We start from the raw sequence: 18,852 nt of genomic DNA on the forward strand, positions 1-18,852 counted from the left end.
CCTTCAGACTGTTGGTTCTGCGAAGTTTCTGTTGTCACTAAATTACCAGGGTAATACCGGTGGTTAATAGCTGATTTAAAGAGATCCATGTGCATCACATAGTAATAATACACTATATATCAATTTGCTATTACTGCATTAGGCTTTGAATCCTCAGCTTCCTCAATCCATTAGTGCAGTAGTGGCAGTTTGTACCGTTAACAGTTTATGATGCATAACACATCTAAATGTAGGTACAACAGAATATAAAAGTATTTCCAAATTCTGTTATCCTGCGATTTCAGGATTCTGTAAACAAACGTCACAAAGGCTCCCATTGACAGTGTAGAGTGTAGAACAGCAGCCTCTGAATGGCTTATCTGGTTGAAGTCAGACAGAAGCAGCAAACGTAACTGACTTTTTTTAAAATTAATCTGGCTTGTATGTTATCCTCTTGGAAGGCTGTTATCCTTGTACACTAGACGCACACTGCAGTTATCACTTACATCTTTACTTTTGAAAAGTTTTTGCACAATGAAATCATGTTGTCTACGATCCCCCAAAACACTATCGCTAGACCACAGTAAATGCTATATTACTATATTACTTATAGTATAATAGAAAACGATATTGTTTTTGAACAGTGCTATAGTTTTATTTATTAATTTATTTATTTACTGCTGTAGTTTGATCACATAAGCGAACATTATGAACCACACATGTGTTAAGCGGATCTCCCTGGCCACCCCTGCACTTAGTGAATGGGGCTGTCACTCTGCCTAGCTGCCCCAGTAACAGTTGTGTTAGTGGACACCTTGCTGTCACATTCAGCTCACACATTGCAGCTGTGTGGCTCCTGCTGCACAGACAGGTGGCATGCAGCACAGATGCTCGCTGATCCCCAGCCACACCAACACTCACATACTGAACATATACCCCTCTCGCCAACACAGGGTCAATTGTTACCCTCATTTCACCTACTAAGGAAATTATATACGTTTACAATCATGGTATGCCTTGGTAAAAGCATGGCAAAGAGTAGTATGGATAAAGCAAAGTGAATGCATAGTAAAGGACAGGCAATCATGGGGGATAGATATTAGAAATTAAAAGCATGGTAAAATCCACTGTTAAATGTGGTCAGTAATCGATAGTATTAGAAGGGAAATAAATGGGAAAGGTTCCATTTATAGTGCCCATTCACCATGGTCAACTTTTATAAAGGTCTATACAACAGCATGATCATTAGTGACAGTAGCATTGTCTTCAAGGCAGGGATTCAATATTAAAAGACCCTATCAATGACTCTAAGATGGGTTTCCAATGGACTTTACTTTGTCTCTCCCAGTCTCTGCTGAAATTATACCACTTATCTTACATATAGGCACAGACGCGTCTATTTTCACATCTATCTGTATATCTGCCGCTCTGTATTTGTATGTTTTTAGAACCCGATAGCCCCTGGAAAAAATGTGTCAGTTATTTATTTGATCCAACTTGCTTAGCAACGTGAGCCACTTAAAATAAACATAGTCAAACAATTAAAGGATATTTCAGGTACCAGATATACAGGACCATCCTTTAAGTGTCTAGGTAAGTGCAATCACACCCTTCTCAAATTGCGATTCAAATGCAAACACTTAATGAAAATGAGAAAGTTAAAAAAAACAAAAACAAAGCGCATTGCTCCAGTAAATGAATGCAGTTAGTGTGTCCATTTCAGCACACACACACACACACACACACTCATACACTCTCTGAACCCACCCAGTTTGTGTGCTATGTGGTTAATGCTCTTGCAAACATTTGTTGCCTTTGCTATGCTGATTTGAGAGCAGGCTGGCAACAATAGGCCACTCTGTTGGCTTGGCCTGTCGCTGTTGCTCTGCTCCACACACCTGTGCCTGCAGGCTTCCCCTCTCAGCACAAATGCAAAGTCTGTGGTTACTGTATGTGTGGGAGGAACTTTTAAAGGGAGTTATATTGAGGAGCAGCCAACCACACTGTCATTGAAGTTCCTGGCACAATAGCACCCCACTAGAACCCTGTGTAGTGCGAGGGGGGTGGAATCCGCACAGCCTGCTGACAGCAATGGAAGGCCCTGCACTTTGATTCTATTGTGTGAATAAAGACAACACATCACTCTAGTGTAATCTGACTGACATAACTGGGGGCAGCCAGTGAACTGAATGGAATTAGCAAGCTCTCAGGGCAAATATCCTCACAGATTACACTTTGAGTTAATGACACGTCTTTAAAGACCATGCCTTTGTTTTCTGGTCTGCTTTAAAAAGATGCTGTTATTTACTGTATACGTTTTGTGTAGGATGTCTCTTATTGTTATAAGAGGTGTCTTATCGTGCAGTTCAAAACTGGGCAAAATGACTTCTGCTTTAAAACAGACACCCTACACATATTAGCTTATTATAAGCTTGCACTGCTAATATGCATATCCTTCATAACTATTAAAACTCAATAGTGCTACATTTAGAAGAAACTCAATAAACTCAATGACAAACGTTTCGACTAGATACTGTTAAACATAAACAAGTTGCTTTTTCAGCTTTAGAATGACATGTTTAATGCTTCAGATGACACCTAGGATGACATCTATACACAGTATACAATGTACTGGAACTGAAATCCTTCAGCAGGATTGCTTGTCTGCTTTGTAATTTTACTAGCAATCCATGGTGTTTCTTAGCCTATTCCCATATTTCAGTAATTAAGATTGAAGTAGTTCTCCAACTGTTGTAGACTGCAGTTATAAAACTATAGAACACACGATTATTTGTTTGTTTTTAGGAGACTTGAATAAACTTTTGTTATGTGTTTTCCTTTTTTTTTTTGGGGGGGGGGTGTAAATTTGGGGAGGGGGAACCAATTACTAATGTGATAAATATGTCTAAAAATACTTTGGATCAAAATCGGTGGAAAAGCGTCTTTGACAAAAGTGGATCTAGTAATAATAAGGATTACATGGACCCAGAGAGTTTAAAGGTAACATTAAAAGAATGTGGGATTAACCCAATGTAATCTGGCACAGTCTATTTGCCTTTTAAAGGCTTCAAAAGCTCTCTGCTATGAGGTTGCCTCCAGTCAGCTCCACAGCAAAACCAGTGTATTCTTCCCCCTATCCACGTGTAGTTCTAGTCCCCATGTTGAATGTGTATTCTAAACTGGTCAAATCCCACTATTCTGACATAAACTGCTAAGCTAGTATAAGAGCCTGCCACTTCCCCCCTGCACAGAGTTACACTTGCATGTTTCAGTGAGACACTTCCGCTAGAAACTTGCATGTGATCCGAATGAGAGGATTAAGAGGCACATATAGAGCTGCAGGTTATCACACTATACTAATGCACAATTTCACACTATACTATAACCATAGTTGACAGTTAGTTTGCATGCAGGCAGGGGCGTCAGTTTACGCTCCCTTGTGATTCTAAAAGCAGCTCAGATAAACAAACACATATCCAAAAGGTGAAAACGGATATCAGTCGTAAAATCTTCAATAAGTGCTAACATAAAATCTTCAATAATACTAATACAAAATCTTCAGTAATACGAATACAAAGTGAATTAAAGTGAAAACGAGTTGTTAAATCTCTTGTTTGAGCTTGTTTCTTTTATTGGAGCTGTGTTGTAAGAAGCTGCTTGGTCAGGTTGTTTTAAACAAAAGGGAAGTAATAGTTTACTTAGCCCCCAGGCTACTGTTAGCCACTCCTCCTATCTAATAGCTGACCTGGCTTCCCTTGTTTTTTTGCCAGGATCTCCTGCTAGGAGCTGGACTCTGATCCTGCCTGGTTTCCCTAAAGCAAACACAGTAAATCAATACCTCCTTGGTTGTATGTGACAACAGGCATTGCACACTGTGATTACCCCAACTAAACTGGCCCTAAGATCCTCTGATAACCCAGCAGTCGAGTGCTTGAATTAGTTTACAGTCATGCTTGTTAAGTGAATCCCTCACAATCTTGTATTGGTAACTCACCACTCCAAATGGCCTGTGATAATCTGTAATGCCCATGGCAAATACTATTTGGAGGGGGGGGGGGGGGAGGAGAGGCAGTTTAACTCCAGTGAAGAGGCAATAAATTCAATAGCAACGCATTCGATTACGCTTGTGCATTCTTTAAAGGCTAAAAAGAATCAAAGCACACAAAATGCCCTGCACTGGTGTCTTATACCACAGTTGGCTCCACTTGCACTGCACTGCCTGTGTTACTCATTCTCAATGAGCACACCATTAGAAGTAATGTAATCTCTAGTGCAGTACATACCTGCTTTGAAGTACTGGGCAGGGGGAAATGACATCATGTTGTACAGGATGTTAATGGATAGATACAGCTCTGCTGCTGACCCCCGGTGTCAGCTCCAGGTGCTCCTGAGCTTTGCTGTGTGCTGGTTCACCCTGCATTGAGAATGCAGTTCATTTAGAACCGTTTCCAGATCCAGAAATATCGTAAAGCAGCAAGGTTTGTGACAACCCCATCATTGTATTTGAATACACTGGACTGGTTTTACACCCGAGGATAGCACTATTTCATGATTGTGTTCTTCCTTTGAAAGACTACTGATAAGGGCAGGAAATGTCATATATAGAGAATATTGCATGGTGAGCCCATTTTTATCCCAGCGAGGGAGAGAAGACAGCAACTATGTGAGATATGGTTGGAATTCCTTTCAGTTTGACAGCTTGCGCTGGGGTCATTAATGAGCATGTGTTTCCTGTATCAACCAGCTGTTTAATGCAGGAAATATTAACTAATACATTCTTCTAGTGTGGATTCACTTTGTCTATCACTTTTTGTTTCAGTCATCACACCCTCTTGCACTGTACACACGTCACACATATCATGCCCTCTAGGGGCAGTGTGCTGCAGGGGGACAGGTTAATGGTTAGCTCTTGTGTACCCGCTGTACCGGAAGATAAGATATGCTTGAGAGCTCTATTGAGGCCACAGAGGTGCTTCACCAGGATGTGATTACTGAAACAGAAAATTACATAAAAAGTAAATCTAAAGACAAAATCAGTATCTTTTTAAACCACCTCCCCGGTGTGTAACTAGTCATCTTTCTATTGCACATACCATATAAGTTATGCCATACAGAGTGTGGACTGTGGAATAGAAACTACTTTTTCAATAAAGAATGAATCAGATGGGGCCAGTATACCAGCGTTGTAAAACATGCCCGGCGGTATTTATCTAGAATCCTTATTTACGGAGGCACTTCACTTTACCTGCAAACCTGGGTTTACGTATATTCCAAGGTGTCACCTAGCCTAGGCCTTCAACCCGGGCTCTTTTTTGTCAGATAGATGGTATCGCACAAATGCTGCTTTAACCTCGTTCACTGTATTTGGAGAATGCAAATTTCAAGAGGCGGGGCTGGTTGACGTCACCAGGATCACGAATGGGGAACCAGAGGAAAAAGTTTCGGCTAGTTACTTGCAATCGAGTCACACACAAGGCAAGGGAAAGAAAAAAAAGGAAGTACTGTCACCAATGGATTTCCAAGGAATTAAACTAGTTTTATTTGTAACTTTATTTATAAACAATGTATTTATTAGTTTACAGACAAAAGAAGGTAAGTCTGATGAAAAGTGTTATTTTTCTTGGTGTTTTGTTATTGTTTTCCCTGAAAAAATAAAATTAAAATTAAAACGTAGTCTTACGGGGCGCATGGCTTTCGAGTAGCGACTTCTCAGAAAGAGTTCGTTTTTTAATTACTGGTTGTATATATTGGTAATTGTGTATATATATTTTAAAATATGTTGTTTATTTGATGTTGACTTTTTATTTATTTTCTTTGTTTTTCATGAGAAACCCGCAGTAAGATAACTCCACGGGAGTTTGTTGTACTAGTGGTTGATCGTGATTACTGATTTCTCATTACAGTATTACTAGTGGAGATTTAAACAGACGTGTTGTCTGTTATTTGGCTCGAAGTTTGTCAATCGATAAATGAAGTTAGGATTTCCTGGGAAGCGTTTCGTTGCAGACTCTCATGGTTGCAACTGAACTTGTCTTGCTGAATACATTAAATCACATTTTCCAGCCTACATAACTGATCCGAAACTTTAAGTAGACTTGCCTAAATAAAACAGATAAATGCCTCTGACAATCATAAATCTGCATTTAATTTAAGAATACATTAACAGTGGTAGACCACAAGCATTTAATACCTGAGAGAGTCCGCATTGAAACTTTTTCCACGAGATTAAATGTATTCTTTTTTTTCAGTCTTCGAATAAATAAATAAATAAAATAATGTTCTGTGCGCTCTCGAAACTGTCAGTGCGATGCTTGTACTTTCTGTGCGCAGGTAAAACTTTTTGGTCAAACGTGGGTGGTATGAATCTCCCGTGCCGTGGGAAATCAGGTTTATGCGATATTGTTTGATCTGAGTGATGTGTGGAAGCATTTGAAATATATAGAAAGGTGTTGACCGTAGTAATAATTTAACAGGCCTCCAGGTAGAGAAAGACAGCGACTCCCATTAACCCTTTGAGTGAGACGTCACGGGGTTCCATTTAATAAATAAATAAATAAATAAATAAAGCCTAAATCTGGTTATGTAATATACCTCCTGTACTGAAATCTAGTGAATGTTGATTTTGCCTTCGCTTTGTATTAGTAGTCGTAGTAGTACATGTGTATTATTATTTATGAGTATACAGGTAACAAACTTAAATCCTTGCAATACGCGCAACGCAACTTTTAAAGAGTAACATCGTTTTGTGTTGCCCTCGGCTAAATGTGTTATTTATGAATACACACAGTGCAATTCAAAATTGTTTACACGTATCCCTGCTGTGTAATGTGTACACAGACTGTAATCTCGCACGCGTGCTAGTGAATAAAAAAATGGGTATATTATTTAAAGGCTTGTACAGCGTTGTAAAAATAATCATGTTTAAAAAAAAAAAAACTCGAGAATGAATAATTGTTTGTGTAAATGTTGGTTTAAACGGTTGTCAATCTGTGGGTCCCACAGTCCACACATTTACGTGAATGTATTGACCCTGGGTAACGCGAATATACTTGCATTACAGATTTACAGATAGTCAATGAGCCTACATTTATGTTTTAATGTTTTATAATGGACTAGCTGAAGTACCCGGCGTTGCCCGCGGAAATTCAGTAGCCTATTTCAATATTTCATGCATGACATTCAAATTGAGGAACGGTAGCCTTATGGTTTCCTATAAGTTACCGATCTTGGGTGTCGCACAATGCGGTCGGACCCTTTCCCTTTTTTAACTTTATGTTTTTTTGCCATTTCTAATTTTTAAAAAAAATGTTCTTTTTTATTTGTTGGTTTTGTGGGTTTCTTTAATTTGAGATACATGGCTACTGTAGTGATCCAGCAATAGGGGTTACTAGATAAAGTACCCCGGGGGTCAACATTTTGTCCCTCGACCTTCCCCTGGATGAAAGAGGAGGCCGTGCAGAGTTTGGTTGCGCTGGCTCCTGCGGGGTCCGAATGCAGAAAGGAACAGATAGACAGACACACTTTCTTCTTTATATATTAAGATATTTGTGCTTTACGCACAGATGCTAAAATATCGCCAGTACTTGCAGCACTGCATTATGTTTGCCCTACCAAGGTGGGCTCCGGTTAAAAAGTTTGGTAACACGTTAAGTTTGCTCTTTGTAGCATTCAAAACGGCAGCATTAAATTGTCATAACAATCATACTGAAACATGTTACACAGTATGTCGTTCTGAAACGAGGGGCTTAGGCTATATCAAGACATGTTGAAGCAGAATATTACGAAATCGAAGTGCAGCATTACCAAAATGCCATACTCTCCGAATAACGGGCATTTATACACTTTCCTATGTGATGCGTTTCAATATTCTACTGGTTGAGAACATCTAAAATGTGAAAATCAAATATTTAAACCTCAACTGTTTGTTTGTTTGTTTGTTTGACGCATAACGCAAAGCTTGTTTTTGCGATAGAACGAGTATCAATGCCCCATATTGTTTACTCCACAAGCGAGGGTTGCAAACTGCGGGCACTTCAATTCACAAAACGCGCTCCTTTCCAGGTATTTGTTTTTCCCTAAACCGAGGACGATGTTTGGTTGTTTCTCTCGGTCGGTGCGCACTGGGCTATCCCTTGCAATTGTTCTCAAGAGAGGATGTTAAATATGTGATAATGTTTCTCCTAGGCTCACATTTTCCTGTGTCGAAAACAAAAAAAACTGCTTCTCAGGAAATACTGTTCTGAAAACATCTTCCAAAGCTTGGAATTTTTGTGTTTTGTTATTTTGTTATTTTAATTTTATAAATACTGCTTGCACGCTTAGACAATGTGGCTATATGTGTATGTATATATATATATATATATATATATATATATATATATATATATATATATATATATATATATATATATATATGTATGTATATATATATATATATATATATATATATATATATATATATATTATAAAAGAAAACATCTATATGAACATACTTTATATCTTTTATTTAATCCTGTAATCAAAGAAAGTGATATGGCAAAAGTCTACCAGAAGCCATAGTAGTACAGGATTTTGAAATGTCACATTTTAAAATTTTTGTACGTTTTTCGTTAAGTAGATGGAAAACTACAAAGCGGCATGTAATTCAGGTTTCATTCGACTTTATGAAGCAAAATGTGGTAATTCTAAAGGGTGATGCAAAACTTTTGGCTCTATATGTAAGTGTTGTCTTGCGTGCACAGTAAGACATTTGAGGTTTAAATGACTAGCTGTTAGCTGGATTTCAGTTGACAGCTTGTTTAATGAATGCGATGGGCTGAGCTGTGGTGCTTCCTCAAACAGGAATCCTTTTTTTCTCTTGCAGAAGTCCTGCTGGATATGGAATCTGCAGGGGGAGAGCTTGGCTGGTTGACCCAGCCATACGGAGAAGGGGTGAGTTACTTATCTCCTTTATTTCTTCTAACTTGGCCTTAAAACAGCTTCAGTGGGTTAATAGTGAATAGTCCAGTTTCTGCAGTGAACTTGGTGAGGCCCTGGCTGCTTGACAAGTACAGACACGTTGGTCTGCATTCCTTTCCTCTTAAGTGGACATCCTGCGGGACGACGGGGCACCCTTGAAGCTGGTAGAGATTGCTGACAAACCAGCTGCCCTTTGCTCCCACACCCTTTCTAGTGGTGACAGGCTAATTCCAGACTGCACTTCACCATCCCCGAGTCCTGAATGAACAGCCATTTGAACTTCACCTGGCTTTTTAATAAGGTCCCTGTTTAAAGATGTGGTGCAGGACAGGTGATTTAATTTCTGAAATTACAGGGCTTGGACAAAAAATATACATAAATATATTGTACCTCTGCCAGATTTGCTGTCTTGCCTATTGTGCCTTAAACTGACTGGCAACAGGGAGATGCAGCTTTTATATATTACAAAATACCTGACAGGTTTCCATTTGTATCACAAATCAGTCATGAGAGTCCCTTTACACAAACGTTTACCGGATTGAATTTATTCATTTTTTTAAATGGGAGATGGGCTTCCCCCCAGCTCAGATAAAGCTTGTTTTATCTGTGGATCTTCCTTCCCTTTGTTCTGTGCGCACCACCGCTGTGATCACACACACACACACACACACACGCCGCTCTGAATTGAATTGCCTAGGTGACGTGACCTGAGCCTGCTATCTGATCAGACTGCCTCGCCCCAATTGCCAGGTAACACGAACAGGTTCTGTTTGCATAAAGACCTGCTGGGAATGTGAATTATGAAAAAGACCGACAAAAGGGACCCAGTCTGGAGCTGCATAGCTGTTACTATTTCTGTTTCTGTTTCTGTGTCCAGGCTGCACCTTTTTTATTTTATCAGTATGTGGGTGTGGAAAAGGCGACAGTCTGCATTGAATCATCTTCGTGTGTGGAAAATTGTAATCGGACAAACAAAACCTTTATAAACAATAAACACAAATGCCTACATCAAAGGTGAATGTGCAAAGTGGAGTTCTTGTAACAGGAAGGAGATTATGACTTTCCAATAGGTGCAGCCCAACAGGGAGGAAAGGACTGCCTCAGAGTGTTATAACAAGCCTGGAATTCAATGCTTTAGCCATCCACTTTTGGTATTAACAGCCAGACAAGGGATCACACTGAATTAAAGGCATTTTATAGCATTTAACCTGCTTTGGAGTGTTGTATGTACTCTAACGATCAGCTTGAAATGGCCTTTTCTTTGTATGCTGCTTTTAAACAAATAGTTTGTTGGTTGTGAACGAGGCACGGACAGGATTCTGAAGGGCTGGGGCAGGTCAAGTAGATTAACAAAGGGGATTTGGAGGCTTTCACCTGGGAGGTCAACGAGGTGCTGGCCAGGTCAAATGGAACTGAAATATGAGTCTATCTAATGCAAAGTAAACTTTCAATAACGTGTGGCCCTTTTCTCCCTGCAGTGGGACCTACTCCAGCAAGTGATGAATGGGTCGATGATGTACGTGTACTCTGTCTGCAACATCCAGGAAAGCGACCAGGACAACTGGTTGCGGACCAACTTCATCCAGCGGCAGGAGGCCTCGCGCATCTTCATCGAGCTGCGGTTTATTGTCCGGGACTGTAACAGCTTCCCAGGGGGCTCCACCTCCTGCAAGGAGACCTTCAACCTCTTCTACGCTGAGTCCGATGAGGATTACGGAACCAACTTCCAGAAGAGACGCTTCAAGAAGATCGCCACCATCGCCCCTGACGAGATCAGCTTCAAGGGGGAGGTCAAAATCAACCAGGAGCTGCGCACAGTGGGGCCTCTCTCCAAGAAGGGCTTCTACTTGGCCTTCCAGGACATTGGAGCATGCGCCGCCCTGCTGTCCGTCAGGGTCTATTACAAGATGTGCCCGTCCTCGGTCAACAGCCTGGCCAGATTCCCTGAGACGGTGGCCGGAATGGAGTCACAATCTCTGGCTGAGGTCCAGGGGGTGTGCGTGGACAACTCTGTGAGTGACGAGACCCCCAAGATGCACTGCAACACAGACGGGGAGTGGCTGGTGCCCATTGGCCAGTGCCAGTGTCTGGCTGGATTTGAAATGCACGACAACAGCTGCCAAGGTAAGAGCGGGGGGCATTTTTGTTTGACTTTTGATTTGTTTTGTCTTATTGTACACAAATATAGATACTACACTGCCAGATGTGTCTATGGGGGGAAAAAAGTCCTCCTATAATAGTATGGAATTTGTGGGAAGTGTAAGAGCAGCTGTGCTTGCTGAGTCACCTGACATCCACCATTTCCTATCCCTAAAGGTGTCTCTCAAAAATGTCAGGGGCTGGCGAGGAGCGCTGGCCTTGGAACAATGGGCTTCAGTGTTGAGGAGGCAGTAGGGGAGTGAGGTGGTCTGCTCGCTATACATTCCTGAGAGATTTACATTGGAAACCTCCCTGATTACTGCAGCACTGAGGAATTCACAGATCAGGGCTCAGCCCGCACCTGTAGCATACAGTTGCAAAGCAGACAGAACGACTATCCCCATTATATTATCTGCAGTGCAAACCAATGCCACTGCAGTGTTTGGCAAGTTTATTTATTTATCCTCTTCAAACACGTGGGACCTGGTTATCCTGGATTCTCACGCCTACCCTCCAGCTCTCTCTTGCATGTACCCACATGACTCGCACGCTGGTGCCTCTTGGCAGCTAAACGCAACCAAATTAATTTCGAGCAGGGGTTGCTATTTATAATGTGGTCGTTGCTTTTCAGTCCAGCAGAAACTGCTTATATCGGTTTTGTTTAAATGCAGGCTGACTCACGCTGACCTAGTGCTCATGCATAATCGCAAGATCGCTCTCACACTAACCCCAAACATGGTTGCTCCCAGAAAATCATGCATTGTAGTCTTTTTTTTGGTACCAGGACTTCAAGTGAATTCAAGACAAGTACTATGCTGTTTTTATAAAGGACATGCATTAAAATGAGTATTGGCCCATTACCAGTAAGTTACCCATAAGCCCAAACAGTTTGTCTACTAGACCATGAAGTTTATTTAATGTTACTCATGTATAAGAAAGTGCTGCTACCCCTTCCCTCTGAAGGGCCTGCTTCCCTCCCCACATCCTGCAGCAGTCCCCTGGCTTGCCATTGCTTCTCTCGCTCTGGTTAATTTGAGAATTGCAGTGCTGGAGAGGTGTTTATCTCTGTGTAGGACAGTAAGTCTACAGTCTTGTGGGACTGCGGGTGGGTCCTCCTATGAATCCCAGAAAGAACAATGGAATTCAAAAAAGGCATTCATTAAAATGAGGCCAAAGAGCAAGTTAGCAGGAGCTTTTGCACCTGTCCCCATTGTTAACACTTTATCAAAACCCAGCTTTAACGTTCATGGTTCCAAGCCGAAAACCTTTCTGCATCAGTAGGGCACTTTCATGTTTTTTTCCCAGTGAGGGGTGCTGTTGTTTGATTTTTAAAATGCATAGAAATAAGACATTTTATACTTCGAATTCTGTGCAGTTAGAGATGTTCATTCAGCAAGAGTTGACAGCTGGAATCTGCGTTTCTGTTTGAATTTTTGTCTTTTGAAGCAGTCTTGGTATAACTTGGTTTTTATGAGATGGATTCTGAGTAAGAGCTGTCGTAATATTTGCATAAGGTTGAGCGGCCATGGGAGGGTCAACTAAACAATACTGGCTTTTTACTGCCGTGGGGCAAAAGATGATGTATGATAAATCTGGGTTGGGTGACTTCAACCTTCTAAAACGCACTGGTGCTGGGTAACTTTGAATGGGAATAGGAGCTGTGGGGATCTATCACTTTGCACTAAGCTGTTTAACCTTCTCAATTGGTGGATCACCTCGTTCCCAGACACAATGAGGGGCAGATTGGGGCGAAGGATCAGGGTGGGTCTGAAATGAAGAGGTAAGCTGCGGTGTGTCTGCGTTTTGAGTTCCAGGGACGGGTGGTGGATTAGGAGTCTGGATCTCCACCATAGGGGCTTAAACCTATGCAAAGGATTATCTGAGCGCAGTGACGATGGCTGAAGTTCTTGAAGTTTGCCTTCTTTACTACACCCGGATAATCCACTTCAGATGTGCAAAGCAATTAGTCTGTGATGTACGCTTCCAAATTGCTAGGCAGGTGATCCATCCCAGTGTCTGGTGTATTGCAGTGATGGAAAGAAGATTAGCATTAATTGCAGTGATTCATTGGTTTTTCCTCTCTACTTTTTCCTTGCGGTGTATGTAAAGTCTGGAATGGCTCAAACTGCTGTGCAATGGGAATCTTATTTCTTTCCCTTGAGTTCAGCTGATTTTATTTTGCTATAGAAGAGCAAGCTGGCCTTTGCCACGTGCTAGTGAAATATACAAGATTTGTTTGACAGATTCGAAAGTTGTTTCTCCTCGCTAATTACAAACTTCCACTGAAACGGTAATTAGAAGGGCTCTTTGGCTCGGACGACGGTTTGCCTTTTACTTGTTTGGTGCAGTGAAAATAATGGGTGTGATTCTTTGCAGATCCATAGCTCTCCCATTTGTACTCCAGCCTTTTAACCCCCCTCCCTCCTCCCTAAATGTCTTCATATCATAATGCATTATTTTTGTAGCGCTTAAGTTCTTCATTTTACTGCTTTCTATCCTCCCTCGCATTGCTTCCCCTGTGTTATTTCCCCTGCAGTCAGTGTTCAGGAATCCCGTGGGAGGGAGGGTGGGTGGTTGCCTTCTTTCTTAATAAAGACAACCTTTCTGTGAAAGCTATCAATTTGACAATGAATTTGACCCGGTTTGTGTGCGTTGAGATTCAGTTCGGTAGCCAGGGCGCCCTCAGATTCTGCCCTGTTATCACTGACGTTGGCATCCTGTGGCTGGGTGCCCTCCCTTGGTATGTCTGTAGCTGTTGCTTGAGAGCCGTGTTTGGGGAAGGGTGAGGCAGGAGCTTGTGTTCCGACCCCTGTCAGTTTAAGAGTGCTGCCAGGGCTTCTTAAACTGTCATCCTTGGGTTTGATCGTTTCAGCGAAGTAGTTTATACAGATATGATTTATAACTGAAGAAACCTGACCACATGTCTGTTTTAGTGTTTGTCAACTAGAGTCTCTTTAGTGAAATAGCTTCATTCACCAGCTTGAAGGGTTTGTGTGAAGATAAATGGTTAGATTCTGGTTTGTTTGGGGCATGGAACGCTCAGTCAGTAAAATTTGAATCTGATTTCCCAAAAGACTTCAGGGGTGGGGGGATGGGGGATTGCCGGTTTCCATAGTAACAAATTCATATTGTTTGCCAAAAGCCAGTTCCTGTTATGAAATGCAGGGGAATTTGGGAAGGAAGCTGGCCTTGGAAGTGGTGATTAATTAGATAAACAAGATGATGGCGCTACGTGCTGCTTCAAATATTTGATGTGTCATTTCCTCGCTGTTGGGCTGAAATTCCTTCGGAAGCGCAAGTCCGGGCCTGTCCGCTGCCCACCACCTGCTCGCCGGTTGTTCAACACAGTGTGAGAAGCGAGCTGTGCCAAATTCCGTGTCCATTATTCCCCTGCTCAGCCGCTCCATATGTAACGCCTGCAGCAAAGCACGCTGGGAGCCTCAGGATTCTCTGTCATCATGACTGAAGAATACGTCCAGGAAACGACATGCTTCAGACCTTCAGGAGTTTTCTGTTGTCTTTGAACCTGACTTCCTGATTGCTAGCATACCAGTTTTAAACACTCTTACTCTAAACTGGCGTCTGCCATTTTAACTGCCCCCCCTTCCAACTAAGCTCTGTTTGCTGGACAAAGGAACTATTGAACTCTGTCACGTTTCACCACAGTTTTAGCAAGGCAGGAAGGTACAGCTTGTGTTAGGTAAAATTCACACTGGAAAAGGACACAAGCCTACATTGAGGGCACTAATAGGTGCAGTACAACAGAACACTCAATTGTAGCTTTTTATGACTATCTAAAGGAAGAAACGGTTGGAATTGAAGTTACCCAACTATACCTCCGACAATACCCGGCCCCCGAGTTTACACCCACTCAGGATCACCAAAGCCAGGCTAGCAAGCTGTAACTCTGGAAGCTGCTTTTATACCTGCTAGTTGGCTTTGCTTCATCTCTGCTCCAGCATGTCTGCCAGATCAGCGCGACTCATTCCGAGGAACAGGATGCAAGTTAATCCTCTGTTTTGTATTGGAAGATGAGCTGCTGTGTTCATAATGTCTGCTTTTCCATGGTGTAGGCCCTGGGGCCGGCAGTACCTAATTAATTTTGGCAGCAGGTTTTACAACTCAAACATTGTACATTCTTCAGAGCCTACTGTACTTCACTTCACCCAAGACGGGCACCCATTCATAGTGTAAACATGCATTCTGAGCCATAGTAGACTGGAAAGCCTATTGTTAATGCTGTCTCTGGGTGGCTTTGATAGTGCTGTGGTGGGTAATAACATCAATCGAAACCCAGTCTGGGTCTTGTAATACACCCCGTGCCATTTGTTATAGTATCATAATTCTGGTCTTCGTTGAGTTTTCACGTCAGGGAATTACTAAGTCTAATATGCCACTGTGCTAAGGACCTCTATTGCTGTGTGGTGTGTTACAGACTCAAGGTATAATGATTATCAGTTCAGGCTGCTGACTGCTGTGCTAGGATGTGTTGGAGTCGAATCCCACTGTTTGTGGAGTGGTTCAGTAGAGAGCTGTCTCTGCACTCTGGAGGGCTGCTGGAAGCTCTGATGCTCCAGTGCCAGGTATCTGTCGGGGGGGATTTGTGCACGTTGTGTTTAACGAGCAGTTGAAAGGGGATGGCGGAAGTGTTAAGCCAGGCTTTAATTCCAGCCGGCTCCGCTGACAGCTGCCCCCATCACTCCTCTAATCCGCAGGACAAACGGCAGGTCCGTTCCCTGACCTCCTGGCTTCCTGTTACTGCTGCTCACTCTCTGAGGTTAATGACACCCGTGACCCTCCCCCTCCGTCCACTCCTGTAACAAGGCTGCGCTGTGGATGAGCAATTGGGACCCCTCTTCGCTGGAGCGACAGAGTTAGGTGGTGTAGACTCAGAGCATCGTGACCCTCCACAAAGGTTCTGAATTTTGTCAGATCACAGACAAAGTTCATTAGATTCATATGAGAAGTGCTTATTATAGTGGGGTTATGATGCTCAAGTATTTCCCTCTTCCACTCTCTCCCCTCTCCTCTCTGTGACAGGACAAAGTGCTTTAAAATGAAAACCTCTGTCAATAGACACGTGTGTTTAATGTGCAGTACCTTGGTATTTTTTCTCTCTTTAGAGAAACGGGCCATTCTTTTCTTTGTATTCTCCTGCACTCTCTTGCTTTTTGTAGACCGCATTCATTGCTGTACAGTTTTAAGATCAAGGGTATACTAAAATCCTGAGCAGTAGCTACACAAAACTGTACACCCTTTTATGTTAAATGGCATCCTTGCTAAAACTCGCACCCAGCTATTATGAATTATTATTATTTGTTTATTTAGCAGACACCTTTATCCAAGGTGACTTACAGAGACTAGGGTGTGTGAACTATGCATCAGCTGCAAAGTCACTTACAATTACGTCTCACCCGAAAGACGGAGCACAAGGAGGTTAAGTGACTTGCTCAGGGTCACACAATGAGTCAGTGGCTGAGGTGGGATTTGAACCTGGGACCTCCTGGTTACAAGCGCTTTTCTTTAACCACTGGACCACACCACTAATACCGCCACCAGTGTCTTTCATCTCGGCTGGGTGCCGTGTTTACCTCTTGTTTTGCTTTCCAACTGTTGCGTTTGTTCCTGATTTCTCAATGTGTTTGTCTTGCTGCTCTTTATTTGGTTTCAAACCCCCCCCCCACTCTCCCATGTGAGTTCTCCTCCTGGCTTGGGATCACAGCAGTTGGAGTTGGTTAACCCTTGACCTGGTGAGTTTAAAACCCTGCTGTTCTGAATGAAGAGACTTCAGTCGCCTCTCATCCCCCGGGACTCTTGCTGGATCCACTCTCAGGGGCCTGGTATCGCCGCTTCTCCCTTCGGGCCACCGCTTGAGCTTTGACAACAGGAAGTGAAGCCCTGCGCTGGGGCTCTATAAATAAACAAGGATATTCTCTGCATCCCCCTCAAGTGTTTCTGAACCCCCTTCTCCTGCCAAATTCCCTCGCACCAAAACATAGCAGAACGATGTTGATTTAAAACCGGCTCCACTTTCCCATGGCCGGAGGCGCTCGCTGCATTGAGAGATCACCCAGGCAGTCTTGAGTTAACCCTTTCGGGTCCCAGTCTTGGCCCGAGGCTGGGGAAGTTGGTAGTCTGTTAGGCTGGAGAGCCAGACTCCCACTTGGGAGGTGCTGACTTTAGCTTTGTCCTTTGGGATTTGAACTCGGTTTACCCAACTGGTTTCTCTTTGTTTTACATATGTGCTGGGAAACTGGCTCACTGGATCCAAGACTAGAAAATATTAACTTCTAGGCAGGCTGTTTGAAACTACTGCTGCCAGTGTCCAATCCAATTTAGAACAGAGTGCCTACGAGCACACATGGTTGCTAGATTTGCTGAGACCAAAGAAACCGCTGAAAAATAGATCTGTTTCGTCTACTAACTAACTGCTGCAGTTAAATATGACCGTCTTTTCCAAACGGTGGGTTTTGCATAAATCGCTGATAAATTGTGGAATTGTTCTGTGTGAAATTTGACCAGTGCTTAAAGTGGATTGCTTTTGCTTTAATCAGAATTAGGCACAGCGTCGTTTTCTGTGTATTCGAAATCAAGTTCACCTCTGTGACATCAGTGTCAGAGTTCCGGTGGCTTCAACTGGAACATCGTTTAAAAACCCTGTCGCCTGGCAGCCGGCTCTGGCCCTCAGAAATCCTCTGCAGTTCATCCTGTTTGGAGTCGCTGGAAAGGCGGAAGGTGGTTATCCGACTCTCGCTGGTTTAATGTGGCCTAGGAAGGAAGCTGAGGCTTGTTGTTCCTGTTGTGTCCTTTCAATAAAATCTCTGGTTAGAGTAACCGGATACACTGCCTGGACTTCCGCCAATAAGCGGAAAGGCTGTGAAACCTTTTTATGAAAAAACAAATAAATAAAAATGCATTGCAATCCAAAATGAATTAACATAATCTTCTCTTCCTCAAGATGGTTGCCACCTGCTTCTGGAATCTGCGTTGTCCATTTTCTCAAACTGTGAAGGATACATCCGCAATTAAAACTGGGGAGGGCTGGTGGGTGTTTTGGGGTCCTGTGTCTCTCAACGGGTCAAAGATTTAGGGAAAGGAGTTTGCTAATTGGGTGGCAACAGCTGCAGATAAAGGCCTCATTTACTAAGCTGCTGCTCAAGTGCAAACTTTAGAGTCCTGAAATCAATACCGCAGGACTAAAAGGACTTGCAGTTAAGAAATGGCAAGGTCTTTTAAATGAATTGATCTTTTCAAATGAATCAGTTGGTTCTTCTCTACAGTGCTTTGTGCTTGAAACTTAGCTAGGCAATGTGGCATTAACTATGGTGGGGACAGGGGGTGTCTCGTGCATATGCTAAACAAGCAATAAATACAATTCATGTTCCTTTATAATTGCAATAAAGACTCTACATGCCTGGGGTGACCCCTCTTTTAACCTTTGAAATGCTCAGCCCTTTGTTGTTGTTGTTGACTAGTCAACAGAGAGGCAGGTTTGTAATTGCAGCTTGATCTGAATTCATATACCCATTGAATAGAAGCCAGCAACACCTAGCATCAACGCATACCAACATGAACTCTCTCTCTCTCTCTCTAAAACTGAGTTTAACGTTTTGCGGTCCTATGTTGGACCAGGTCCGACATTACAATTTTTCCTTTCCGGTCCGGGTCCGACATCATCAAAAAGATGTCAAGCACAGGCCCCAGCCGAGAAAAGCTTTCAATGGCCAAGAGAGGCCGATAGAAGCCGAGCAGTACACATAGTCCCTTCACCACAGA

At 42.6% G+C, this 18,852-nt stretch overlaps 1 protein-coding gene across 1 annotated transcript in view; it reads left to right on the top strand.

Annotated features, from left to right (window-relative positions):
- The first annotated feature begins 5,375 nt into the window (after positions 1 to 5,375).
- The window catches only part of LOC117425649 (ephrin type-A receptor 2-like), a 29,048-nt gene continuing 15,571 nt past the window's right edge, over positions 5,376 to 18,852 (top strand). The window contains exons 1-3 of the mRNA XM_058993271.1: positions 5,376 to 5,571; positions 8,843 to 8,910; positions 10,416 to 11,061. Coding sequence (XP_058849254.1) covers positions 5,490 to 5,571; positions 8,843 to 8,910; positions 10,416 to 11,061 — 796 coding nt within the window. The 5' untranslated portion in view covers positions 5,376 to 5,489. The remainder of the gene's footprint in view (positions 5,572 to 8,842; positions 8,911 to 10,415; positions 11,062 to 18,852) is intronic.

Source organism: Acipenser ruthenus, chromosome 20, assembly GCF_902713425.1.
Source record: "Acipenser ruthenus chromosome 20, fAciRut3.2 maternal haplotype, whole genome shotgun sequence".
NCBI classification, from domain to species: Eukaryota; Metazoa; Chordata; class Actinopteri; order Acipenseriformes; family Acipenseridae; genus Acipenser; species Acipenser ruthenus.